The sequence below is a fragment of the Agelaius tricolor genome, unplaced genomic scaffold, assembly GCF_023055355.1.
Source record: "Agelaius tricolor isolate 1412-34295 unplaced genomic scaffold, bAgeTri1.0.p SCAF_38, whole genome shotgun sequence".
Lineage (NCBI taxonomy): Eukaryota > Metazoa > Chordata > Aves > Passeriformes > Icteridae > Agelaius > Agelaius tricolor.
Genome location: NW_027269298.1, coordinates 75,741 through 99,860, shown reverse-complemented (window position 1 = coordinate 99,860; position 24,120 = coordinate 75,741). Strand labels below are relative to the sequence as shown.

At 55.7% G+C, this 24,120-nt stretch overlaps 4 protein-coding genes across 12 annotated transcripts in view; all 4 read right to left on the bottom strand.

Annotated features, from left to right (window-relative positions):
* Window positions 1-79: 79 nt before the first annotated feature.
* Window positions 80-2,648, bottom strand: ST6GALNAC6 (ST6 N-acetylgalactosaminide alpha-2,6-sialyltransferase 6). 3 transcript variants are annotated; one of them, XM_071453921.1, is made up of 6 exons: window positions 2,540-2,614; window positions 1,673-1,737; window positions 1,363-1,542; window positions 799-1,196; window positions 500-607; window positions 80-420 (listed from the first exon to the last, which is right to left on the bottom strand). In XM_071453921.1, exons 2-6 carry the CDS (start codon window positions 1,685-1,687, stop codon window positions 231-233), a joined length of 891 nt encoding a protein of 296 aa, XP_071310022.1. In that variant the 5' UTR covers window positions 1,688-1,737; window positions 2,540-2,614; the 3' UTR covers window positions 80-230. The 3 variants fall into 3 exon arrangements, with proteins under 3 accessions (XP_071310022.1, XP_071310021.1, XP_071310023.1); XM_071453920.1 differs by having other exon boundaries at window positions 2,535-2,610; XM_071453922.1 differs by lacking the exon at window positions 1,673-1,737 and having other exon boundaries at window positions 1,363-1,480; window positions 2,540-2,648.
* ST6GALNAC4 (ST6 N-acetylgalactosaminide alpha-2,6-sialyltransferase 4) lies at window positions 1,406-7,378 on the bottom strand. 6 transcript variants are annotated; one of them, XR_011683636.1, is made up of 9 exons: window positions 7,248-7,378; window positions 6,270-6,346; window positions 5,854-6,024; window positions 5,304-5,716; window positions 5,061-5,168; window positions 4,794-4,979; window positions 2,535-2,654; window positions 1,673-1,737; window positions 1,406-1,480 (listed from the first exon to the last, which is right to left on the bottom strand). XR_011683636.1 is itself a non-coding variant. In XM_071453919.1 (7 exons), exons 2-7 carry the CDS (start codon window positions 6,279-6,281, stop codon window positions 4,496-4,498), a joined length of 903 nt encoding a protein of 300 aa, XP_071310020.1. In that variant the 5' UTR covers window positions 6,282-6,346; window positions 6,649-7,276; the 3' UTR covers window positions 4,182-4,495. The 6 variants fall into 6 exon arrangements, 1 of the variants encoding a protein (XP_071310020.1); XR_011683634.1 differs by having other exon boundaries at window positions 6,649-7,276; XR_011683635.1 differs by having other exon boundaries at window positions 2,540-2,654; window positions 6,649-7,276.
* A 913-nt stretch (window positions 7,379-8,291) lies between these two features.
* Window positions 8,292-11,349, bottom strand: DPM2 (dolichyl-phosphate mannosyltransferase subunit 2, regulatory). Its single transcript, XM_071453923.1, has 4 exons — window positions 11,273-11,349; window positions 10,474-10,563; window positions 8,978-9,080; window positions 8,292-8,688 (listed from the first exon to the last, which is right to left on the bottom strand). Exons 1-4 carry the CDS (start codon window positions 11,273-11,275, stop codon window positions 8,630-8,632), a joined length of 255 nt encoding a protein of 84 aa, XP_071310024.1. The 5' UTR covers window positions 11,276-11,349; the 3' UTR covers window positions 8,292-8,629.
* A 1,185-nt stretch (window positions 11,350-12,534) lies between these two features.
* The window catches only part of EEIG1 (estrogen-induced osteoclastogenesis regulator 1), a 36,888-nt gene continuing 25,302 nt past the window's right edge, over window positions 12,535-24,120 (bottom strand). For both annotated transcript variants that reach the window (XM_071453954.1, XM_071453955.1), the window contains 6 exons: window positions 21,692-21,843; window positions 20,477-20,581; window positions 19,999-20,188; window positions 19,688-19,809; window positions 18,512-18,581; window positions 12,535-17,655 (listed from right to left, as the gene is read on the bottom strand). In XM_071453954.1, coding sequence (XP_071310055.1) covers window positions 17,610-17,655; window positions 18,512-18,581; window positions 19,688-19,809; window positions 19,999-20,188; window positions 20,477-20,581; window positions 21,692-21,843 — 685 coding nt within the window. In that variant the 3' untranslated portion in view covers window positions 12,535-17,609. The remainder of the gene's footprint in view (window positions 17,656-18,511; window positions 18,582-19,687; window positions 19,810-19,998; window positions 20,189-20,476; window positions 20,582-21,691; window positions 21,844-24,120) is intronic.

The following is a 24,120-nucleotide window of genomic DNA, read 5'->3' as shown; positions in this document are numbered from 1 at the left end:
ATATCACCCCCAAGTATCCTGCATATGGAGGGGGGACACCCCAAGTTTTACATTCACCACCTGGTCCACAACCCAGCTCAAAACCCAACACATCCCAGGTGCCAGGAGCCACCATGCACAACAGCAGTGGTCCTGTGGGAGGCAGCTGGGGGCACCTGATCCCACCACTGCCAGGGGGATGCAGGGGACCCCCCATCCATCCCAGGTGCCCAGCAGGCGTGGGGCAGCCCCTAGGTCCAGGTGGGGTGGGAGAAGGTGATGTTGTAGAGGCTGGCCCAGCTGGCAAAGACTCTCTTCTCCGTGATGAAGCGGTGGTGGTTGCCGCGGCGGCTCCGCTCGTTGTGGATGTAGGTTGTGCACTCGTCGGGGCCCTTGGGCTCGTAGTAGTGGTAGGGCAGGCGGCGGGGTGGGGGGTGGCGGCTGCAGGGGGCAGAGAAACACGGGGTGAGCCCTGTGGTGGGGTCAGGGAGCGCAGGGGGAGCCCTGAGGGTCTCCTCACCCGCAGTAGCTGGGTGGCACCATGCCATAGACGTGGATGGCGTCACACAGCTCCACCGCGATCACCATGGTGAACCAGCCAGTGCTGAGCCACGAGCGAGACTTCTCCCTGGGGAGGAAAAGCAACAGCAAGGATGACAGGGGTGAGGTGGTGTGGATAATGGACACCCTCAGTGTCCCCAATGTGCCTCAGAGACCCCCCAGCTCAATGCTGCAGCCCATGAAGCAGCTCTGAGAGTCAGCTCTGTCTTGGGAGCCTGCAGGAAGGGGGGCACAGCACAGGAGGTGGCTCTGAGGTACCTGTCCTTCCCTGTCTCTCCCCGAAACAGCTCATCAAACTGCTTCATGCGGCTGGGGGAGACAACGTAGGCTGTCATGTTGGGGAACGAGGCGCAGACGCGCTGGATGATCTTCAGGAGGCTCTTCTGCATCTTGGTGGGCGGCCCCCAGAAGATGAACATGGTCTCTGGGGTCTTGTTGACAAACTCCTGGGGCCGCTTGAGGACACGGTAGAGGCTGGAGTGGGCCACCACACGGAAGCTGGTCTTATTGCCCACATCAGCACTGTAGCCCGTGGTGGGAGCATCGTTCATGCGGATGGTGCACTCAGCCCCGTCGATGGCCGTGCCCAGGTGGGTGCCCAGGAGGTGGCTGGAGCTGGTGACAATGACGCATTGGTGGCAGCGGGCAGTCAGGGTCTGGTGATGACAAGCACCATCAGCAGGTGACTTCTGGTGTCACCGTGGGCAGGGCACTGTTCCCTGCGGAGCCGCTGTCCTCAGGAGGGGACAGTTGGGCAGGATGCCAGCAGAGGGACAGACCCTGTGTCACCACCTGGGCCCGGCCCTGCCGCCCAGCCCGTACCTTGTTCCCACAGACAGGCAGGTACCCGCTTTTCACCCCCCACTTCTTGAGGTCGGGGGGCCGGCGGGCTCTGCCCCGCAGGCGGCTGTAGGGGAACACCTCGCTCCCGTTGCCGGAGCTGTAGATGATCAGCAACATGATCAGGGCAAAGAGGACCCCCAGGGCGGCGGCGCGCTGGCTCTGCAGGCGGGGGGACAGCGTCAGCCGCTGCCCCCACCCACGGGGGTGCATCCACCCCTCTCCCAGGGCATCTCCAGCAGGATTGCCTGCTGTCCCCAGGAGGTCCCCGAGGTGATTCTCTGGCACTCACCGTGTTGCCACTCATGTCTCTGTGCCAGCCTCAGCACACAGCGATCGCCGGCGTCCCGTGAGCACCTGCAAGGCGTGTGGTCACCCCCAGCCTGGCCCACTGTCCCCATGCCAGGCTGGACAAGTCTCCATGTCCCCCTCTGAAGAGGAGAACAATCCCCCGGAATTTATGAGGGGGAAAGAAATGCTGTTGACAGAGGCTGGGCAGACTCCGGGGCGTGGAAGAGCCAAATCCAGCTGCAACTTGTGCCTGGGGAATCCCCACGTTAAGCTGGGTCCAGGGAGGATTATCCTCCCCTCGTGGGGATGAAACCACTCAAACCGCAGGGTTGGGGAGGGTCAACCTGCTGCTCGTGCAGTGAAATTCCATTAAAACCACCACCACAGGAGCCTTGGATCAGGAGGGAATGGAAGGAAGTGAGACCTGCTCCACTCAGTGCATGCATTGGATTGCATCCATCCAGCCCCGGGACCCACTCTAACTTCCACTCCAAGTGGACTGACCCAGTTTAGTTCTGGGAGCCCTGGTTAGTGAGCCCCAGCCATTCCTGAAGCGCTCCAAGCAAATGGAAATTAAAAACCACTGAAGCCTCTTTACTAATTGTCACACGGAAAATTATGCAACAGCTTGAGATCAACCCCTGGGGGGAGCTGACACCTCGAAACGCTCTCAGGGCCGCCGGTGGTGCCAGAAAGTACCAGCCTGCCCGGGGAGCCCAGGCCGCGGCCGGTGTGGTGACGCTGAGGGGCTTCGTTGTCCAAAGGCTGGGGACGCTGTGAGACCCCACTCCCGGACCCCACTTCGCTCCCTCCACAGCTCTCGGGCCATGTGGAGCCCCACGGAGGGGTCCCGGCGGCCTTACCTCACCTGCTGGGGGCTCTCATGGGGAGTCCGTCACCTCCTGCGCCCCGCGGGCGGCGGGCGCTGCCCGGCCCCTCCGGCGGGCTCGGCCATGCCCGGGACCGGGGCTCACATCGTCGCTCTGCGGGAAAAGGCTGCTTCAGAGCCGGCCCCCTCCTCCGCCGGGCGTCCCCCGGCCCCGGATGCGAACCCTCCCGCCCTCCGGGAAGGGAAAACCCGCCCGGCCGGGGTGCGAACCTCCCGCCGCTCCTACGGGCGAGTCCTCCCCCGCCCCGGGGAGCATCCCCCACCCCCGGCGGGGGCCGCGGCGACACGGGAGGGAGCCGGACCCTTCCTGCCCCTCCATCCCCGGACCCTTCCTGCCCCTCCATCCCCTGTCACCGGCCCCGGGGGCAGGGGCCGCTTCCCCCCCGGCCGCGGCGCGTTCCGCCCCTGCACCGGCTGAACGGGCCCGGCGGGGACGCGCGAGCTCCACCGGCCGCTCCGGCCCGCAGTGCACCCCGGTACCGCTGCCGATACTGATAGCGCTGCCGATGGCGGTGCCGTTACCGCGGCCGTTACTGATATCGCTGCCGCTGCTGATAGCGCTGCCGATCCCGACCGCACCGCTCCCGCCGCCCAGGCCGGGTCCTAGTGCCGCCCTCCCGGCATGGGCGAGCACCGCCGGGTCCTAGTGCCGCCCTCCCGGGATGGGCGAGCACCGCCGGGTCCTAGTGCCGCCCTCCCGGGATGGAGGAGTTCCGCCGGGTCCTAGTGCCGCCCTCCCAGGATCGGGAGAGCCGCCGGGAAAGACCGGGACTGATTCCCCGGTCCCCGAGGGCACCGGTGCGGGCAGCGGGGATGGGGGGCAGCGCTGCCCGGCCGTGCCAGGAGCAGCTCGCCGTGCCTGCCCGCTGCCGGGCGCAGCGCATTGCTGGGATGCCGAGGTCTCACCCACACCGGCCTGGCAGCTCAGGGCCCCGCTCGGGGGTTTCGTGGCGCAGGGGGAGAGCTCCAGCGCTGGCAGGGACCGGCATCCCTGACGCGTGTCCAGAGCGATTCTGGCCCCGCTGTGCCGGTGATGCCTTGCCCTGCGCAGGGCTGTGGAAGCTGAGGTGGCAGGCATGAGCTCCATGGGCTCCTGTGCTGCACTGCCCTGCAGGAAGCAGCCCTGGCAGCACCCCCAGTTCCTGCACCACTCGCTCCTCACTGCACCCCCTCTCATCTCTGCTCCTCCCTTGCCCCTGGCCCCCAGACAGCACCGGACCCACCCAAACGTGTGGCATCTGTTTACGTGTTCAAAGGGCTGCTGTGGGCTCAGGGCCATGCACTGGCCCATGGCCTTTCCCATCTCCCCAGGGACACGGGAGCTGCCAATGCCCTGTGACAGCCCAGCAGCACTGAGCTCTGTGGGACTGAGGATCACCCCAGACCCAGCACCCATCCTGCGGAGATGCAGCTGCTGGTTTCCAAATAACCTCAACTGCTTTCAGCACCCTCTTCCATGTTTAGGCTCAGCTCTACCCCCTTGTCACCTCCTCATCTTATTTATAGCCTGGCAGTCTGTGATGAGGCATTGAGTATCCCCCCTCCCTCACTCCCTGTCCTGTCCTGCAGCCACAAGGGGCACAGCAAGGGGCACCACAAGGGGCACTGCAAGGGGCACCACTGAATTAAAAACAATTTTAATGGCCACGTTTGCTTTGGTCTGAATCCAAGGACACTTGTGACAAGGCAATTCATAGCCCCTAGGGCACAGGTTGCTCCAGGGCTTCCAGCTGAGGGGCTGCAGGCACCAAGCAGCAGAAGGCAGAGCCTGGATCCAGCCTGCACCCCACACCCAGCACTGTCCAGAGGGTACAAGTGGGGCAAGAACCACAGCAGAGCTTCATACCTGTGAGAGGCACAGGTTTGTGGCCCTGGCAGGGCTGAGCATTTCTGCCCCATGTCCTGCTGGAGTCCAGCAGCACGTCTAATCCTGCATTAAATATTCCTCCTGGTAGAGAGAGCAGAAAACCAAGTCTCCCTGGCTCCATTCAGTTTGGAGCCAGTGGGGCTGCATGGGTCAGGCCCATGCCCCCCATGTACCAACAGGGGCTTCCCAGCCCATCCACCAGCTGGGAAACAGGCACTGCTACGGCAGAGATGGAGACTCCCTGCTCCAGGGCTTGGCAGAAGGTGTCCAGCCGTGCCACTGGCAGAGCTGAGACGTGTTGCTGCAGGATGAGAGCTGCCCTGCTGCCGAGGCTCCTGCTGGCTCACGCCGTGGCTGGCGCCCTACCTGCCTGTCCAGGATGAGTGGTTGAAGACAATGTTCCTCTTCTTGGCCCAGCGGGAGAAGATGGCTTTCTCGGTGATGAAGCGGTGCCCGGCACGCCGAGCTTGCTCGTGCATCAGGTACATCCTGCACTCGTCCAGCCGGCCCTTCTCAAAGTAATGGTACGGCACGCTGGAGTGGTTCTTTTCCCTGGCAGGAGGGCACAGGGTGAGTGTGGGACTTGGGGGGACACCAGATCACCCCACACCTGCCCCTGCCAGCCCCCCACACCTGCAGTAGCTGTCGCTGACCATGCCAAAAACACAGATCTGCTCGCACAGCTCCATGGCCAGGATCATGGTGAACCAGCCCGTGCTCAGGAAGGAGCCGGATTTCATCCTGCAAAGCATCGTGGTCACACTGGAGTGGGTGGCACCCCCTCGGGTGGTAGTGCCACCACTATGGGTGCTTGATGGGGGATAGGTACATGAGGGTGACCTCATGAGACCTCCTGACCTCAGGAGCCAGCAGTACCTGTTCTTCCCTGTCTCATTCTGGAAGACATTGTCGCAGTATGTCATCTTCTCCTCAGTCAGGGTGTAGATCTGCAGCTGGGGGTACTTCTCCATCACCTTGACCAGTGCCTGGTAGGTTGAGCCCATCTTCTCCCTGTTCATCTTTTTTGCTGGCCCCCAGATGAAGTAAAGGGTCTCTTGGGACTGCTGGAAGAAGTAGGGCTGGTTCCTCAGCAGCAGCGGGACGCTGGTGTGTGAGACCACCCGGATGGTGCTGCGTGTCCCCACGTCCTGCTCGTAGCCGGTGGTGGGGGCATGGTTCATGCGCAGGATACACTCCTGCCCGTCGATGGCCGCTCCCAGCTGCGAGCCCAGCATCTGCCCCGAGCTGGAGACGACGGCGCACTGGCGGCACAGCGCTCGCTCCAGCGGCTGTGGGGAAAGGCACCGTCAGCTCCTCCTTCCCTCCAGCTGGATACACCACAGGCCCTGCCCGCCCTTCCCAAAGGACAGGGAAACCGAGGCACAGGTGGGCCAAGCTGCCCCAGCGCTGCTCCATCCCCACGCACCTTCCCGTCGGGAACGCGGCTGTAGCCCTGGAAGCTGCGGACGCCGGACGTGGCGGGGCTGCCCCGCAGCGCCGGGGCCGAGCAGCAGCGCTGCACACGGGTGTGGGAGCAGAGCAGGATGTACAGCACCGCCGTCACCGCCACGCACACCAGCGATAGGAAGAGCCGGACCTGGGAGCAGAGCGAGGGGAGCTCTCCGGGCCTGCCCACGTGCACCGGGCCCGTGCCGGCTGCCGGTGGCCCCGCGGCCATGGGGGAGCTGCCCCTCGGAGGGTGTTGAGGTGTGTGGGGGGAGCGGTGCGGGGTGCCGGGCCCGGCTCACTCCGTGCCCTACGGGCTCCGTGCCGCCCGCGGGCACCGGCAGCAGCCGGGCTCAGCCCCCCGGCCCCTCGCCCCCTGTCCCAGCGGGTACTCACCAGCGTCTTCATGCTCAGGGGCCTGGCGGATCCCCGGGCGGGCTCCGGGGGTCACCGGCAGGGTGGGGGCTCGCACCCTGCAAGCGGAGCGGGCTCAGCGGGATCGCCCCGGTCCCCAACGCCCGGGGGTCCCCTCCACGCCTCGTGCCGGGACCCCCCCGAGGCCATCACCGCGATCCCCCCCCCCCCGCATTCCCATTCCCATTCCCATTCCCATTCCCCGGGGTGCCCCACGTGTCCCGTTCCCCCTCCGTGTGCCGTTCCCCCTCCGTGCGCCGTTCCTCCCGTGCCCCGCGGGTGCCGCCCCGCCGGGCAGGGCTCGGGCCCGGGGGGTCTCCCCGGAGCGGCATCCCCGGTTCCCGGTGCCGGCCCCACTCACCGAGCCGGGATCCACCGGCGGCTCCTGCATCCCGCCCGGAGCGGGGCTGCCGGGCCGCGGCGGGGGCGGAGCCGAGCGGGCACTGCCGGAACCGGCACCGGGACCGCCCCCGCCCCGCCCCGCGACCCCGCTCCTCGGGGCCGCGCCCGCCCGTGCCCGCGGGCTCGTGCCCGGCGCAGCGGGACCGACCCCGGCACCCAGCTCGTGTGTCCCGGCACCGATCCCCGCCTCTCGCCCCACCGTGTGCCTCGGCAGCGACCCCAGGGCTCTTTCCCGCTCTCGCTCTGCCCTCTCGGGCTCCCGTCCCGCTCGGGGGTGCTGCAGCCTCCCTGTGGCCTGGGCTCTCTCACCTCCGCGCACCACGGGACACCACGAGGATCCGGGATGGCTCAGGAGTGGGATCAGGGCAGGTGAGGTAGCCCAGACCCCATCCAATGGCCCCAGGGGCTGCCCATCACCTGCAGCCCCACCTGACCGGGTCAGGCCACAGAACGCCCATGGGAAGTGTCCCCAGAGCGAGCTACCTGCTGGGCTGGGGGAGGGCATCGGATTTCTCCTACTGCAGATAAAGAAACATGAGATGTTACCTTGAAACCAACCTTCTCTTATTGTCCTGCACAGGCCTGGGACCACAGGGAAAGTGACAGGGACAGCACTGGGCTCCTGCACAGGAAGCGAGGCTGGAGGAGGAGGTCACACCGGCAGCTGCTCAGTTACCGTGGAATTCTCCACTCTTTGCTTCCTTCTGCCCAGCCCAAAACCAGCCCTGTGGGATGGGCTGAACCTTGGACAGCAGGTGAGCAGCAGGGAAGAGCAGCAAGAGGCTCGACAGCTCAGCATGGCCTGGCAGCTTCTGCAAGAGCTGGAAACAAACCCCCAGCCAGAGCCTCACCTCTGGACCCTCTGCTGGCTCCTGCAGCCAGGCTCAGCTGTGGCCCTCGGGGTGTCCCAAGCCACCAGCATCACCGTGGGACATGCTGCTGGCAGGAAGCTCACAGTACACGCAAGAAGGGTTGGAGTGCTCCAGACCTGCCCTCCCCAGGCAGGGGACAGCGGCCCCAGGCATGGCAGAACCAGTGTTTTTGGCCAGGTTGTCTCTGGTGCTTCCCTGCCTGACCTCACCAGCAGGATGCCATGCACTGCCAGGGCCATGCAGCTGAGCCCACCCTGGCAGGCTTGTGGCACCCCTTGGCATGGCAGAGGACAGGGAGAGAGACTTACAGACCTTTATTGAGGGTGATCCTGCTTGCCATGGTCCAGGGGAGCTGCCAGGAGAGGAACCCCCCAGGGAAAGGACACTGCCACCACAGCTGCCTGCTCAGCCCCAGCCTGGCTGGCACATGGAGCCCTGTCCAGGGCAGGAACCCAGCCAGGACTGAGAGCTGTGATGGGAACCACACCCAGCACTTCCCCGTGATCCAGGACATCTCCTCACCACCCCCTCAGCTGGGTGGGACACAGAGGGCAGCACTGTCCCTGCTCCCTCTGCACACCCAGCCTCATGGGAGTCCCTCTTCAGAAGGGCAAGAGCCCCCAGCACTGTGATTAGCCCTTCCAGAAGCAAATGGAGAAGGCAAACCTGTCCTTTCCAAGCCCAAAGTCTCATTTCTCTCCTTTCAGACGTGAATCAAAAAAACCCCACAAACCGTAGGTAAACTTTTAAATAAAATTCCCAGAAGGAACAAACTACTGGGCCGAGCCAGAGCTGAAGGGAAGGAGTGCCCAGAGTGGGCAGGGCACCCCCAGCTGGGGAGCAGGTCCCTCAGCAGGGGCTCTGGTCCCTCACTTGATGAGCCTTGGATGAATCCTGCTTCTCTTTGGTCAGTGAATTGTAAACTACAGGTTTAGTCTCTGCAGGAGGGAACGTGGGAGCAGCTCAGTGCTGGGCACCTTGGAGATGTCTGCCTGGAGCTGCAGGAAAAGTCTTTTCCTGGCTGTGATGCTGCAGCGTGGGCACCTCCTCATCTCCTCAGCTGGGCCTTCAGTCTGATTTCTTGGCGTGTTTCCCGCTCTTCCACGTGACAAACATTATAAAAACACCTGCCGAGACAGACAGAACCAATTCAGGTAGGAAACTTTTAATTCCAGGCACTTCTACAACACCTGGCAATGAGAAACAGAATATCAACAGAGAGAGCAAGAAAATTCTGCAGTCCAGAGGCTCAAACAGCCAAAACCCACACACAAACACAGCCCCCGTGCCAGGCTAAGCTGCAACAGTAACCACAGAGAGCGCTGTGAGTGTCACACATTAACTAAACCCCTAGCAACCTTTTTCTCTCTTCCTAATTTAGAAGTTTCTAATTAGAAGCACAGAAACAACTCTCACCTATAAATAGCAGCAGCAGCAGCCCGGCTGTCATGGGGATGATAACTGCATATTCCCGAGGCAGGAAGAACTGGTGGATCCCATGGTCGCTGTCCATGAAGGGCTGCAGGGACACAGAGGGGGTCAGCAGGTGCCCACAACACCTCCGGTGCAGCCTCGAGGGTTTGGGACAAACATGGAAATGTCTGGTGTGAGATGGCTGAAAAAAGTGCCCAGACCTGCAGGTGGCTCGGCCACAGAGACAAGAGCGGGTGGGCAGGGAAGGTTTGGGGTTCAGGGGACAATGAGGGGGGGCTGTGTGGCTGGCACAGGGTCCCACAGCCCCGGAGGCTCAGGATGGGCAGAGCTGCTGGTGCAGAACACAGCAAACCCCAGTGTCTGTCCCTCTGTCCTGCAGGAGGGAGCAGCTGGCACCAGCTCTGCTCCGTGGTTATCCCAGCAGGATCCCTGTGCAGAGGCTGTGGAAGGCTCTGGACACCAGGGAGCACTGGGAGGACTGGAATGCTCCTGCAGCTCTGGGAGCACTGGGAGGACTGGAATAATCCTGCAGCTCTGGGAGCACTGGGAGGACTGGAATAATCCTGCAGCTCTGGGAGCACTGGGAGGACTGGAATAATCCTGCAGTTCTGGGAGCACTGGGAGGACTGGAATGCTCCTGCAGCTCTGGGAGCACTGGGAGGATGGGAATGCTCCTGCAGCTCTGGGAGCACTGTGAGGATGGGAATGCTCCTGCAGCTCTGGGAGCACTGGGAGGACTGGAATGCTCCTGCAGTTCTGGGAGCACTGTGAGGATGGGAATGCTCCTGCAGCTCTGGGAGCACTGGGAGGACTGGAATGCTCCTGCAGCTCTGGGAATGCCGGGAGCACAGACACGGATCGGGCAGCAGAGTGAGCGATGCAAGAGGGGAATTCAAACCCCTTGGAGGTGGAGGGGAAGCTGGTGGGAGTTCAGATGTTAGTCCAAGGCTGAACCTGGCCTCTCATACCTGGAAAGCTCGTGAGGAGAAGTTTCTTTCCAGGGAGAAAATCACCAATGACCTCAGCTGACCTCAGATGGGCAGCCTCACTTTCCCAGAGCCCTGCATTCCCTAAACTCTTGTCCTCCCTACCAGATTTGTTAAGATTTGTCTCAATGTTTCCCTCTGTCATCTCCCACCAGAACCAGGAATCTGGGGGATGTGGACATTGATGACTACACCTCCATCAGGGCCAGGCTTCAGCTCTTCCCAATGGCTCATCCAGCCCTGGCTGGGTCAGCCTGGCTTGGAACAGCAGGTGGCCACCACGATCAATGTTTGGTCCTGCCCAGGCAAGGCCAGGGACACCCAGATGGGACAAGAACAGTGCCAGCACACAGAGGAAGATCTGCCCTGACATTTTTAACCCAGAAGTCAAAAGTCCTTCAGGCACACAGACACATCATCACCCGGACAAAGGGCGGGGAAACACGTGAGTGTGGAGTGACTGGGCTTATATTGGCCAGAGGAGCCGCGTACCAGCACGATGATCCAGAGGGTGTAGTAAACAAAGAGGACGAGGCTGAAGGCGACCAAGCCAAACCCAACCAGCTGGTCCGTCGCTGTGGCCTGCAAAGGAGAGACAGAGTGGGATGGCCACGCCTGGGCCCGAGTGGCTCAGGGCTCCTGCGGCTGGGAGCGAGACCGGGGACAGGGGCACCGCACCAGGGGCAGCTGGGCCGTGTCACCGGCATCTCCCTGTCACACACACACGTTTTATGAGAAATCCTTTCCTCAGGAGCAAAATGTAAACAATGATTATCTGCTGCTGTGGAAGGCAACAGGTGCATCTGGGATTGGTCTCGTGTGGTTGTTTCCAGTTAATGGCCAATCACAGTCCAGCTGTCCGGACTGTCTCGGTCAGTCACAAGCCTTTGTTATTCATTCCTTCTTTTTCTATTCTTAGCCAGCCTTCTGATGAAATCCTTTCTTCTATTCTTTTAGTGTAGTTTTAATATATATCATAAAATAATAAATCAAGCTTTCTGAAACAGGGAGTCAACATTCTCGTCTCTTCCCTTATCCCAAGACCCCTGCGAACACCATCACAGCTCCCTCAGCCGGCTCACGCACCGCATCTCAGGGGCCGCTCCCGGGAGACTGGGCCCAGTCTCTCCAGTCAGGGAGCCTGGCCAGGGCTCCGGGCCGCGATCCGGCCCAAGCCCCCCGTCACACCGGGCCGAGCAGGGGCCGGGACGAGCAGGGACCGACCCGACCCTCCCCTCCCCTCCGTCCCCGCCTCGGGGTCCCGCTCGCTCCGAGCCGGGCCCGCACTCACCATGGCGCTCGGCCTCCTCCCCGCCGGCCCCGCCTTTCCGGCACGACCGCCAATCAGAAAGCGGTGGGCCAGCCCCGCCCCGGGAGCGGCCAATCAGCGGGGGTGGGCGGGGAGTGCGAAGCCCCGCCCCGAGCTCCGTCACCTCCCGGAGCCACGAAACGGCCGGGAAAGAGCGGCGGGAACGGAACGGGAACGGAACGGGACCGGGACAGAGAGAGCGGCGGGAACGGAACGGGACCGGGACAGAGAGAGCGGCGGGAACGGAACGGGAACGGAACGGGACCGGGACAGAGAGAGCGGCGGGAACGGAACGGGAACGGGACATAGAGAGCGGCGGGGACGAGCCGGGCTCGGGGCGGGACAGGATGGACCGGGTGCGGGGCTGGCCCGTTCCCGTTCCGTTCCCGCCGCTCTCCCTGTCTCACCCAAAGGCCTGCGAGCCCTGTCACCGCTCCGCGCTCCTGCTGCTCCAGCGCCGTTGCCTTCACCTGCGGACGGGGCACTCTGGTTGCATCCAGCACCCGTCCCCGGGCCCTGGGGTGGTGATGGATCCTGACACCAGCCCCATCCATCCCGACATCCCACACCCTGCCGTTCCTCCAAACACACCCGGGGGCAGCGGGAGGAAAGGAACAAGCGAGACCAAACAGCCAAGGGACAGACACAAAAGAATCATATAGAATCCTTTGCCTCCCCTTCCTGATACAAGGGAAAAGGGAAGAATTTGCTTGGGCCTCAAAGGTGCACTGACCTTTGTGTGGCCGAGGCTCTGGGAAGGTGGAAGAGGCAAAAGCTGCTCCTGCTCCCCTCCAGCCCTGTCAGCCATCAGTGATGAGTATCTGGGCACTGAATTTGGCCCACCCTCCATTAAGGGGGTGCTGAGCCTGGGGTGGGCAAGGGGCCCTGAGGATGCAGAGTTGCTTATTCCTTGTGCCCTGCTGGGCTGTGGGCCCAGTCCCCCAGCGAGCCTGGTGAGGTAGGCCCAGCAAGAGAGGCAGTTCAGGCAGAGCCTAGGCTGGGACAGAGCAGAGGACGCTGCTGGCAACTCGGGCAGATGTCACCTTTTGCCAGGATTGCTGCTTCCATGGGACTGGTGCTGTGCTGCCAACTGCCCTTTCCATCTCCAGGGAAGAGCTGGCAGGGATCTCTGCTCTCAGCTGCCAGAGCAATCCAAGAGGGCAAAACCAAACTATTCCAGGCCCAAGCATGCCCCTCTCACCCCACAGCATTTAAAACAAGAAACAGAGCAAGAAGAATCAGTGTGAAGTACCAAAAAAACCTTTATTTTTCCCCCAAACCATAACAACATTTGACATTATACTGATTTCCTCATATATTTGTTATTTCTCTACATTAGGAACCAGATACAGAAAATACAAACACGATCTGTTGAATCAAAGACGGCACAGCATTCCGTTAGAAAAAGAAACAAAGAAACTAGAGGAGCAAGATAGAAATGGTGAAAAATAGTCATTCCCTCCAGCCCAGACTTTCCAAGAATCATCATCAAAATAGAGCAGTGGAAGTAGCTTTTCTCTTTCTAAACGCACTTCTGCTTTAAGACAAAAGTTAGATTTATCTTTAGATTTTCAAAGTAAAAAAATGTTAAACTATCTTTCAAGCAATTTTGGAAGTTTGCATAGACCCATTCCCTTTCCAAAAATATCAGCCATCTCTCTATAGAATCTGATACAAATCGAGTGCGCCTCAGCCGAAGGTCACCAAGCTCAATTCACTTTCAAGAAAATAAAACACGATCTCCCCTTCCCCTCCCTCCCCCCACAAAAATATGGGCTCTACCATTATTCCATGTGTTTGAGGCAAGTTACCAGGCTCATCCCTCGCTCAGAGCTTCATCCCAAAATTCCTTTTCATTTCCCAGGTTTCCACTCCTGCTGCTCTGCAGGCAGCGGGATCGGGGGGCGCAGGGTGGGGGCTGATGGACACAGCTCTCAGCAGGGAAGTGGGGGGAATTCTGCATTCACCAATCCCTCCCCGCAGCCAGGAAGTGGCTTTTCAAGGACAAACACCTGCAACCAGGCAGAGTTTGTAGGAACTTGTCCCTGGGGACTGGCCTTGTCCAAAGGGCTCGGTCACCAGAGCAAGAGCTCAGCTAGAGACCAGGTGGGGCAGCAGGGAGGGGCAGGAGGGGTGGAGGGGGGTCTGCAGCCCCCAGGTAAGGCAGCCAGGAGGGGAGGGGGAGCCCCTCACCAGGAGGGGTTTCACTGTGGTGCTCTAGCGTACCTGGAGTGAGGTTTTCCCAGAGGTTCCTGGCAGCAGTGCAGAGACCAGCTGCACTGCCACCCGCTTAAAAAGAAACAGCAATGACAAAATAAATAAAAAGTCAACCCCCTCCCATTCAGATGAGAATGAAATACTATTTCTTCAGGCCCCCACCTGGTTTGGAACCCTCTAAAAACTGAAGCAAACGTTTAAAAGGGCTTGTTAACCTTTCTGCAGGGGGCAAAGTGATGTGGCAATGAGGGGGGGAGAAATCACACGCCTGCTGCCCATCACTCCAAGGGTCAGAACAGCACGAGGCCCCCATTTAAAGTGCTGACCATACAAAAGATGATGATGAGGGAGCAACATCCTTCTCCTCCCTTTTCCCATCACAATTTCCAACTGAAATCCATCTCCTTCACCAAGTAACAACTAAGCCTATTCTTCTGGACACTCAGTTTTATATTGGTTTTAAAAAAAGAAAAGAAGTTAGTAAAAAAGTTACACTGAATTTCCTAACGCTTTTCAATGTGCTTCCACCAAAACTAAAGGTCTGGAAACCAGGAGCAGAGCCCACATGTTTTGCCTGAACCCAAGACTGAAGCAGAGAGCCAGCTCTGCTCTCCAGGGCCAGCCAGGCATGAGCAGCCCTGCTCGTCAGCATCAGAGACCCAGGGGATGCAGAGTCTTGCCAATAAGGTTCTTTTACTTGTTTAAGCCACCTCTGAATCCCCTGAGAAGGGGAACAATGTGGGGAAGAACATTCCCCCCCTAAGCCCCCCTGAAATAAAATATCAACGAAACAATAATGCAGTCAAAAAAACACCAGCCTGCTGGGTTTCTATAAAAAAAAAAATCCATAAACTTCACAACAAAAAAGAAAAACCCAAAGGAAACTAGCCAGCGGTTTGGGTCTGGAAACTGATTCACTTCTTAAATGTTCAAAGTCCAACAAGGAGCAGGCAGCAGGGATGCCACAAGGAAAAAAGTGCTCGTGAGATGCAGCTTCCTGAGGCAGCAGTGGGACCAGGGACCCCACAGCCAGTGACCACCTCGGGTGCTGCCTAGGGACTGCTGGGCACTGCTTGTGCTGGATGCACAGCAGGAGCTCTGCTTCCTACAAACAGGAACAGACTGCTCCTTCCTCCCTCCATGTCTGCTCCAGGTCCCCCAGCTGTGCTGCACAAGGCTGCATGACCAGGACTACCTACTCAAAACCAGGGGCAGGAGAGCTAAAAAGCCACACAAAGATCAGAATCTGTGGAGGGACTAACGTGGAGATGAGGAGGAAATACCCTACGGGACACAGTTCTCAGAAATGCAAGCAGTGATGTGCCAAGCCACTGGAAGAGAAGCCAAAGACATGCCCAGCTTGGCCACAGTGATGTGATGGAGCAGGTTATGCCTCTGCCAGCCTGGGAAGAAGAGACCAGTGCTCTCAAAAGCTCAACTGCTTCTCCTCCTGCTTTGCTGGGAAGATATTCCTATTCCTCCCTCTGTCCCACTGATTTCGTGACATGCCGAGCTGCCAGTGCCTCGGAGCAGCCAACCCTGGCCAGTGGAGGCCAGGAGAATGCCCTGGGATCCCAACTGCTCTGACAGTGACTGCCATTGTTTCTCATGGGAACAGAAGCAAAGCAGCAAAATGAGCTGGGTTTTAGCCTCTTTCCTGGCTTATGCTTGCTCTTTTCAAGTCCTGGTTGGATCTGATTTCCTGAGGGGCTTTGTTGGCCCCTGGGGAGCAGCCAGAGCCTCGGCTCTGCAGGGCCATCCACAGAGAGGCAGAACATCCACAGAGAGGCAGAACAGCCCCTGCTGCCCTCACCCTGACCTGAGCACACGGTCAGGCCAGGCCTGGCTCTCTGGCACCGCCCCAGGGAGAGAGAAAGACAAACAGTTCTGTCCTTCCTGCAGACATGTGGCACCCAAGGAACAGGGCAGGATGCTCAGCAGCCTGCAAGCGAGTGCCAAACCTACCCAGGCTGAATGAAGAAGAGATCACCATTAAAAAAACCTAGCAAGTGTGAAAGAGCTTTTGTTCTAGACAGTCTCAAAAGATCCAACACTTTTCCCCTGCATTAAACCAAACCAAGGTGTTGTCTGTATCCCCTTTTTACCCTAATTCAAATTTAATTCCCTTTGAAGGGAAACGGTAGAAAAGATGCATATCCTATATGTGGTCTGTCCAAACACAGAAAGAAGCCTCTTGACTCCAAGAGAGAAACCATCAAAACAGAGTAAGCAACTGTATAGTTTTACCACACTGCTGATCACCCTCCCCATGCAGCATCCTTAGCTAGGAGGGTAAAAAAAAAAAAGCTAAATCAAGGCCCTTTCATTCCTTGTTTCTCATTCTGCCAGATTCCCTTTTCCAGCAGCTCATCTGCATGCATTCTGGCCAAAGAGACCACAGTTAATGTTTGTTTTTTTTTTTTTCTCCTTTAAAAGAGGCTTTACAATAACTATGAATTTGAACAATGTGATCAGTTACAAGTATTTCCTTGCTGAGCAGTGAGTGTGTGCCTGAACACACACCCACAAGTGCCAGAGGGGAGCCAGGTCCTGGAGAGGGCATGGCTGCTGAGTGCTGCCACAGAACACTGGCAAAAGAGGAACGGGCACCACACAGAAATAGCTTATCAGCTGAGGGGCTCTGTACAGGGAGGGCTGCAAGCACAGCCTGCTGCTGGCCCACAGCCCGGGGCTGCCCAGGTCCTCTGGATTCTGGAAATTCAGCTGCCAGGAGCAATCTCCAAGTGGGAGCTGAAAGGGATGGACATCTCTGCCACACACTGCAAGGAAAAGTGTCAAACAACTGCAGAAACCAAACCCAAAGAAGAGCAATTGAAAGATAACCAGAGAACAGTTTGAAGCCTTGTCAGAAGAGTTCACTCACCACAGAGCAGGTCAGAACAGCTGCTGTGGCTAATGCAGCAGCAAACACCCCTTCTACCCTTGAAGGCAGAGACAGTAGCTTCTCCCCAGCCCCAAAAGGAACCAGCACAGGCACAGATCTCTGCTGACAAGATAAGAAAGGCCAAGCAACACCAAATCCCTTACTGGCCCAGGCCAAGAGAGGCAATTGACATCACCACCTCAATAGAGAGACCACTGCAGTCAACTGCAACCAGCTCTGGCCCAGGGAAGGGCTGTCAGACAAGATTCTTTTCACAGTCCAAGAAGGGCAGTTCCCTTCCTGAGCCAATGAAACAAGGAAAAAAAAAAAAAGAAAAAAGAAAGAGGCTTTGTATTCCAAGCTCCAACAGGACTATTTGCTGAATCAGTCCAGCAAACACAGATTATACTCCTGGAATAGTGAGTAGAAGCCTCCTCCAGGTAAAATCTATAAGCTCTAAAGTGCTCCTGCTAATGCTAGTTGATGAACACCCCCTTCCATGCCCAGCAGTGGAAGGGCTGCTGCAGTCAGTGGTGTGATGAGCACTCACATTTAACCGTTCACCAACTCTCAGCTGGATTGCAGTAGAGTTTTCTGAAATGCACTTTTGGGAAGTATTTCCTATGAGAAGATGTTGTTTGGGGATGTGAGGATAGGAAGGTGAAGTGTACACCACAGCATACCTTGTTCAGTAAAACCATTGCCTTGGGAGGTGATGTTCCCTTGCAGAGTCAATGGAATAAAGCATCCTGCAAGTGGCCATGTCACCATGTCCCCAACAAGCAGCTCTGGGTTTGGTTAGAATGGTTTCCCCCACCCCCAGTGGTCTGAAGAGTTCACAGTGGTATTACCCAATGTTTTGGGGAGACAGAAACTGAGACGTCCCCTGCTGCAAGTGAATGGGTGGAATGAGGGATGCAGATGAGCAACATCCTCTGGGACTAGCCCAAGGAAAAGTCCCACAGACACCTTGTGTCTGAGCAGGAACAGGGGAAGGCATGCACTGGAAGGACCAGGAAGCAGAGAAGGACAATGCAATGCAGGGAAAGTGCATGTTCTGGAGTGGTCTCGGAGTAGTTCTGCAGTGCAAACATACGGGGAGGGGTGTGGAGAAATCCCTTCTGGAATGCTGCATGAAGAGAGGTAAAGGTTGGCATCCAGGTGGCAGCAGACTGGGTAGGGGGCCTGTGTCCAGCAGCTCTACCCTGTTCTTCACATTTAGTGGGTTTCAATCACCACTGGCTCGTAAACTCCAGATGAGACCCTGGGGAGGCAGAGGGGGAGAGAGGCTGGTTATTTTCCAGTCATTTTAGCAACCAAGTTGTGGTTCAGAGCTCTCCACTCTCAAACACCATCTTCTAAACCCACTCAGAACACTGCCAGTAACAAGTCAGCCTTGTGGGAAGTCAGTCCTTGGAATACAGAGGGGACAAAGAGGTGGCAAGCCAGCAACAGAGCCCTGGAGAGAGCTGGGTGTGACACACAAACCCTTCTGTACAGGACACAGCAGAGGGGGAGTATCCCACCCACAACAAAGCCAGCCTGCCTGCCTTTGCTGTGCTCCCAGTTTTGTTCCCAGCTTGATACATCTTTGCATTACCATTACTGCTCTTTTTAATTCAATGAAAAGATGCAACAAAGCCTCAAATACAACTGGCCCAGAGCTGTCCTAAGAGCTGTAGTGGCAAGAAAAAGTTTTACTGCTTCAGAAGGCGTCAATGAGAGAACAAGCCCTTGGTGGTTATGGAAGAGGCAGGGAGAAGGGACAATAAATGCTGCTCTGCTGCAGTTTTGCTGCAGGCCAGCAGGAGGCAAAGCTCCCTCCTTCAGGAACAAACGGGAACCAGCCTCTACCATTTTGTCCTTTCACTCCTCGCTTCTGTTCCTGGGTCTAGCAACCAGGATCCCTCTGAACTCCTGCTGAGAACTGCACTCATACTCGAGTGCAGCTGCAGCCTGCCACCAAAGGGATCCCAGGGCTGTTAATGTGGGAATGAAGTCACCATGTAGCACATGATGTTTAGAAATCTCTCCTGTAGCAAAAAGTGGAAGTTTCCTAGGTACAGAGCCCACCAATCTCTCTGGGACCCCTCTGGCTGCCAGCTTTTTGGGAAACCTACCTGTTTCCCAGCTGAATACCACTCAGAGTAGTTGTTCCGTCTCTGCTCACAAACAACCTCAGGTTACTGTCTGCAGATAGAAAAGGAAGACAGACATCAAAATCCAGAACTGCTGAGGCTGCCAGGAGCTCCCCTCCCAGACACACAATCAGCACAGAACAAGTGTGTCTCAGCAGATGCATATCCACACTTTCTGGTGGTTTTCCCACAGTCATGGAGCCCCTGGGAACCCTTTCCTTGCTCCAAAGGGAAGCCTCCACAACATGCAGCTTTGGAAGAATAAAGGCAGAAATATTAATTCAGTCATACACCTCCAGCTGCCTCTTTTAAAGCAATTCCATTGATGCAAGTCCTTGGTCACCTCATACACATCTGAACAGATAAGATGTGGGGCCTCAAACTGCTTTGGTAGAGTCACTGGAGGAGAAACTCAGCCTGTTCTGCTGGGGAGAGGCAGCTGCATCCAGTCTGGTTCTAACCCACACTGAGTGAGGTATAACTCCCCACATGATAAGAGTGCTGCCATGTGCAACAATTTAAGGTGATTAATGGTAAATTAATGAAGCACAGATAACAAGCTAAGCTCAAGTCTAAAACTTAACAGAAAACCTCAGATAGAAAAAAAATCAGATTAGAGGTCAATTTCTATGCTGAAGTGGAAAATGAAACTGAAAACAAAAGCAGTTACATTATTAGTTTTCTCCTAACAGATGCTGTGAGTGCAATGGAGAAAACTCCTTCTTAAGCTCCCCAAGAGACCTGATCACCAGCACATGGTAACCCATGTTTCTGTAGAGATGTGCTGCTTCCCTCCAGTTGTGCTCTCCTCTTTTGATAAGTACCCTTGGCCTGACCCTGGACAAAGGCCACTGGAGCTGTGCAGACAGCTGATCTCCACTGCACTGAGAATCAGTGTTTTTCCTCTCTCCCTGCATGTTTGAGCTACTCTTCAATCTCTGCTGTCATGTGTGGAACAACAGCAAGTGCTATCTGTAAATACATGTGCAGCTCTCAAACCCACATGGTTTATCTACCACAGAAACACCCAGCAAGCACTGAAAGCAAACAGCTGTCAAAGGAGAAGAGAGCCCATGGCAGATGAGATCTGACTGTAAACACTTGGCAGCCCTGCAAAAGGAACAACCCAGACATCCCCTCTGAGGCTTCTCCTCTCACCTTCAGTATTGCTGACATCTGTGAAGTCCTGACTCTGCATTATTTTCTCCACTATATCATCAGCATCGATCCTGGTGTCATCCACTCGGGTTGGGTGACTCTCCATTGAATCCTTTTTCCTCCTGGCAAGAGGAAATCCAGGACAAACTTACTCAGCTTCTCAAGACACAGATATCTAGGTACTGCCCTGCATTTCTTGGCCACAGCCTCCTCCTCAGTGGCCACAATCTGTTCCACTGGTGCCTGAAGACAAAGGAGCAGGTTCTGTCTTCTCCTTCCCAGAGAAAAGTCTCTGCTCCACTGTTACTCACCGGGAGGGTCTGTCCAGCAGCAGGGGTGGTCTGGGGGGCCGAGGAGGCTTCTCCAGCTTGTGCTCCCTCTCCCCCTCAGGGTACTCCACGGTCATGCTGAGCCCCCCGGAGGCGCTGCTGCTGGTGGACGTGTTGCGGCGGTGGGTCAGGTCGGACATGCTGGAGGAGCGCGAGTGCTCCGTGCTGTAACCTGCCAACACAGGGGCCACAGAGCTCAGCTGCTGCTGCTCCCACTCCTGGCAGCACAGCCAACAGCCAGGGCAGCTCCACAGCAGCACTTCTGCTCCTGCACACAGAGGTTTAGACATCTGTGGGCTCATGGGCAGAGACTGAGCAGGAGGCTGGTATTACACAGCTGGGGTGAGAATTACAGAGCTGATATTACAGAGAGAGATGGCTGCAAATCACTCTCACAGGGGCTTGCTGCAGGAAGGAAAAGGGAAAAAGGGATGGCAGAGCTGTGTGGATCAGTGGTTACCAGAGATCTTGGACTGCTGGCTGGCATAGCTCGAGTTCCGTGAGTGCCCTGAGTGGAAAACTTCCTCTGGGCTGGACAGGTTCTGATCTGACTCCTCTGGGACACCTGCCAAGGAAAAGAGGACACTGCTTACACCACAACCACTGATCACTGGGAGGGAAGACTGATCTTGGAATGACAGATCAAGGAAAGGGCAGTCTACTGGCCAGAGCCCTGTGTAAAGGCCAGCACAGGGCTCAGAAACACCCAGGGAGTAGGGAAGACCACAGTGAACTCTGTCAAGTTTATCACTATATTTCTATCCAACATGTGAATTTACAAACATCTCTGGGGGCTTGTAGCATCTAGAAGGACAAGCAGTGTCTGAAACTATCCACAGTTAAAAGCATCAAGCTAAGTAAGCATCACATGGCCACTGGCAGTAAAGTATTTCAACCTCTGTTTGGGTGCTTCTGTTACCACCTTTCCTTTTCTATTACTTCTGAGAGAGCCTGTAGCACTTAAATAATCTCTGATTTTGATACAGACACTTCAGCATAACCCCTGCTCCTTTGCCCTGCTTGTCTCTCTTGCAGGAAGCTTATCCAGAAGTGCACAAATGTAACACATTAGCCAGCTTTTGAAGAACACCACTTGCACCACGTGCTCTGTCAACTGAGGGGATGAGACTCCAGTGCTATTTTGGTGCAGTGTATCTGCCTGCACATTTGGAATGTGCTGGGAAGGAAAAAAACTGATGTGAAAATGCAGTGCCCTTGAAAACAGGCTCATACAGAAGGCAAAGAACTGCATCAGCAGCTGGAACAAGGCCACTAGACCTTAAACCAACCTCTAAAACCTTCAGAGGAACTTTTCTAGAAGATAAGTCTGAGCAACAGAATAGCTGAGTGCAGAACAATGGTAAGTATCATTGCACACAGTGAAAAGCAGGGATCAGTGCAGTTCATGAATTATTAAATCCCCAGCAAAAAGAACAAATTGCTTTATCTCCACTAACAGAAATATATGCACGTGGCAAATAGACAACCTTCCTCTCCTCAGTCACACTCAGATGGCTTTGTTATTCTCAATATTCTGAATGAGCAATGGGGGTTGAGGATGGGTGTGGGAAAACATGAAAGATTAAAGAGTTTCTGTGCTTGCAACTGCTGGGAAAAACAAAGGAGTGTCCAGGCACAGCCAGGCATGGCATGGCTGCAGGGTGGGCATTCAGACCTGAGCTGAGGATGGCAGTTCTTGGCTTGGCCTGGCGCAGGGAGCCAATTGTGGAGGAGCTGCTGCTGCTGGTGGTTCCCTCGCCCTTGCAGGTCAGCTGCAGAGTGGAGTCCTGCCCTGGGATGGTGATGGACTTGGCAGTGGAAGGAGGCCTGGAATCAGAAGGGAAGGAGGTTACAGACTGCCAGGCAGGGAGCAGGCATCATTCTGTCCATCCCACCCTTGTCAGCAGGGGGAAGCTGGCAGCCCTCTGACCACCAGCTCAAATGGGATGTTGGGTTTTGTTTTCTCACATGCAAGACTGGTGTCATCCCTACCTGGCACTGCATTACAAGAAAAACCAAATTTTTGAGGTAAATTAAGGCAAAAAGGGGCCATTCATTCATTACACAGGCTCAGAACTTGCACTGTCCTCCAGGACACCATCCAGAGGTGCCCTTTCAGCCCCAGCATGTGTCCACTGCCCAGCTGGCTTCACAAACAGGAACCAGTTTGCTGCTGTCCCACTCTCAAGTCCAGCTTCCTTTCTCTTACACCTCTTTGGCCAAAATGAAACCTTTTATCCCAGCAACCCTGTCCCCTTATGAGAGCACTTTTACAACAATCAAATAACCTTTCCCTTTTTAACTGACTATTAAACTCCTTTCAAGTGAAACTAAAGTGTTTTTCCAGCTGTCAGAATTATTTTTCTGGTTATTCTGTGAGCCTGCAACATCCCTTTGTAAATGCTGACTGCAGGGCAGATCTGTGAGTGCCTGGAGCCCCCTCCCTTCCTCCAGAAGTGCTTTTGGGTGGAAGCCACAGCATGTGCAGCGTGGCAAAGTGAATATTCCTGTTGGAGCCCTAACCTCTCTGCAGCCTGAAGTCTGAACTGGAACTAAAGAATCATATTATGGATTTTAAGTGAGGAGTAAGAAATAAAATCTTTTGTCTCACTCAGAGCTCTGAGGGAAGATGTTACATGAGAGGGGATCTTTGCGGTATTTTGGAAGGCAGAATATTTAATGTGGGCAGCTGAAAGGCTATAAGGCTTTCAGGAAACTCACAGCATGCCTTCACCAGGAAAAAAACCTCCCTAATCACCTTATCAGTGATTTGCATGCACCCAGGTGCTTTGGGGACTTGGCTTCACAGGTTTCTAAGGCTTTTACAGCCTTAAGCAAGCAAACTGCTCCTGCAGCAGCTGTGGGAGCAGCCCCTTGGTCTGTCAGCTCAGCTGCTCTGCCCCTTTCAACAACCCCAGCAGGAGAAGGTTCATGGAGTGCTGCAGAAAATCAGTGCTTGGAAGTGATTTCCCAGCACAGTTTAATTCCTGCCTAACCCTCTAATGAGTGTCATTTACCAGAAGCTCTACTGATCAAGGACTATTCCACATGCAAAGTTTCTATTTTTAGATATTTGCACATCATCAACATAAAAGGGAAAAGTGGGAATGACTGCAAAAATCCTTCAAGAAAATTAGGTTTGACTTTCAGACTGAACCTACTTACATTAACTGGATATTTATATCCTATTCTGTGCAATTTTCAGGCATTCTAAGGGTGGGACTTGCTTCCATTGCAAAGGAGCAACAGGTATTTTTGTAAAATATTACTACCAGACATCCCAGTACCCTAGATTTAGAACATCTGTTACTGCTATAAAGTTATGGTTTAAGATACTCAAAACTTCTACATTACACTTTCTTCTGAAGCAGAAATTATTCAGGATCAGATGACACTGATGTTGGGTTCAAAAGTGTCAAAAAATACTGCAGCACTATGAAAAGCCACTCACAAAACAAACCTACCAAAAGTAATGCAGCATTTTAAAAAAGAATTTGAGCTAATTTATGCACTCCAAGCCAGCTCCTAAAATTAGATCTACAAGAATTGGCCTCAAGGTAAAGCTTTCTTCTCTCATTCTGTTGGGAGGCAACATGAAATATTCCTTTGGGCACATGGCAGCCCTGCTGTGCAGTCACACACCTTCCAGCACACCCAGCAGGGCTGGGACTGTGATGCTGCACTGTGGTGTGAGATCAGGATATTTATTGATTCACCAACAATTCTTTAAGCAGCAAAACTGCTCCCCAGCCTAACTGTACTTATTTTTTCCTATCATTATGCATTAAAAAAACCCCCACATTACGGCAATTTCTCTGCTAATTAATACAAATTGTGAGCCCTGTAGGAAAAAAAAAATTAAAATGATTCAGCTTTGAAGTATTTTTGTTGCTGTTTCAATCTGAGATCTTTATCCCCCATGGTATGTGCTGAAGCGTGTCCACTTCCAAGACTGTTTTCTTTATTGACCTTTCTCCTCTTGGAGGTCAGTGAAACCAAGCCCAGAGCCATGAGAAATTCCATCCTTCAAGCAAAACATGAAGTTTGCAATCAAAATCTACTGGTTTCTAAAACCTAAGTTGCACCAGCAGGGAAAATACTGTG

Bases quoted from the DNA above. Each gene is read 5' to 3' on its own strand.
- ST6GALNAC4 (XM_071453919.1), bottom strand. The intron at 5,717-5,853 runs GTGCGTGGGGAT...CTTTCCCCACAG, and splicing joins GCCGCGTTCCCGACGGGAAG to CCGCTGGAGCGAGCGCTGTG. The intron at 5,169-5,303 runs GTACTGCTGGCT...GATGCTTTGCAG, and splicing joins AATGAGACAGGGAAGAACAG to GATGAAATCCGGCTCCTTCC.
- ST6GALNAC6 (XM_071453921.1), bottom strand. The intron at 1,197-1,362 runs GTACGGGCTGGG...TGTCATCACCAG, and splicing joins TGCCTGTCTGTGGGAACAAG to ACCCTGACTGCCCGCTGCCA. The intron at 421-499 runs GTGAGGAGACCC...TGCCCCCTGCAG, and splicing joins GTGCCACCCAGCTACTGCGG to CCGCCACCCCCCACCCCGCC.
- DPM2 (XM_071453923.1), bottom strand. The intron at 9,081-10,473 runs GTACGCGGCTCC...GTGTCCCTGCAG, and splicing joins CCCTCTGGATCATCGTGCTG to CCCTTCATGGACAGCGACCA. The intron at 8,689-8,977 runs GTGAGAGTTGTT...CTGTCTCGGCAG, and splicing joins GCTGCTGCTGCTATTTATAG to GTGTTTTTATAATGTTTGTC.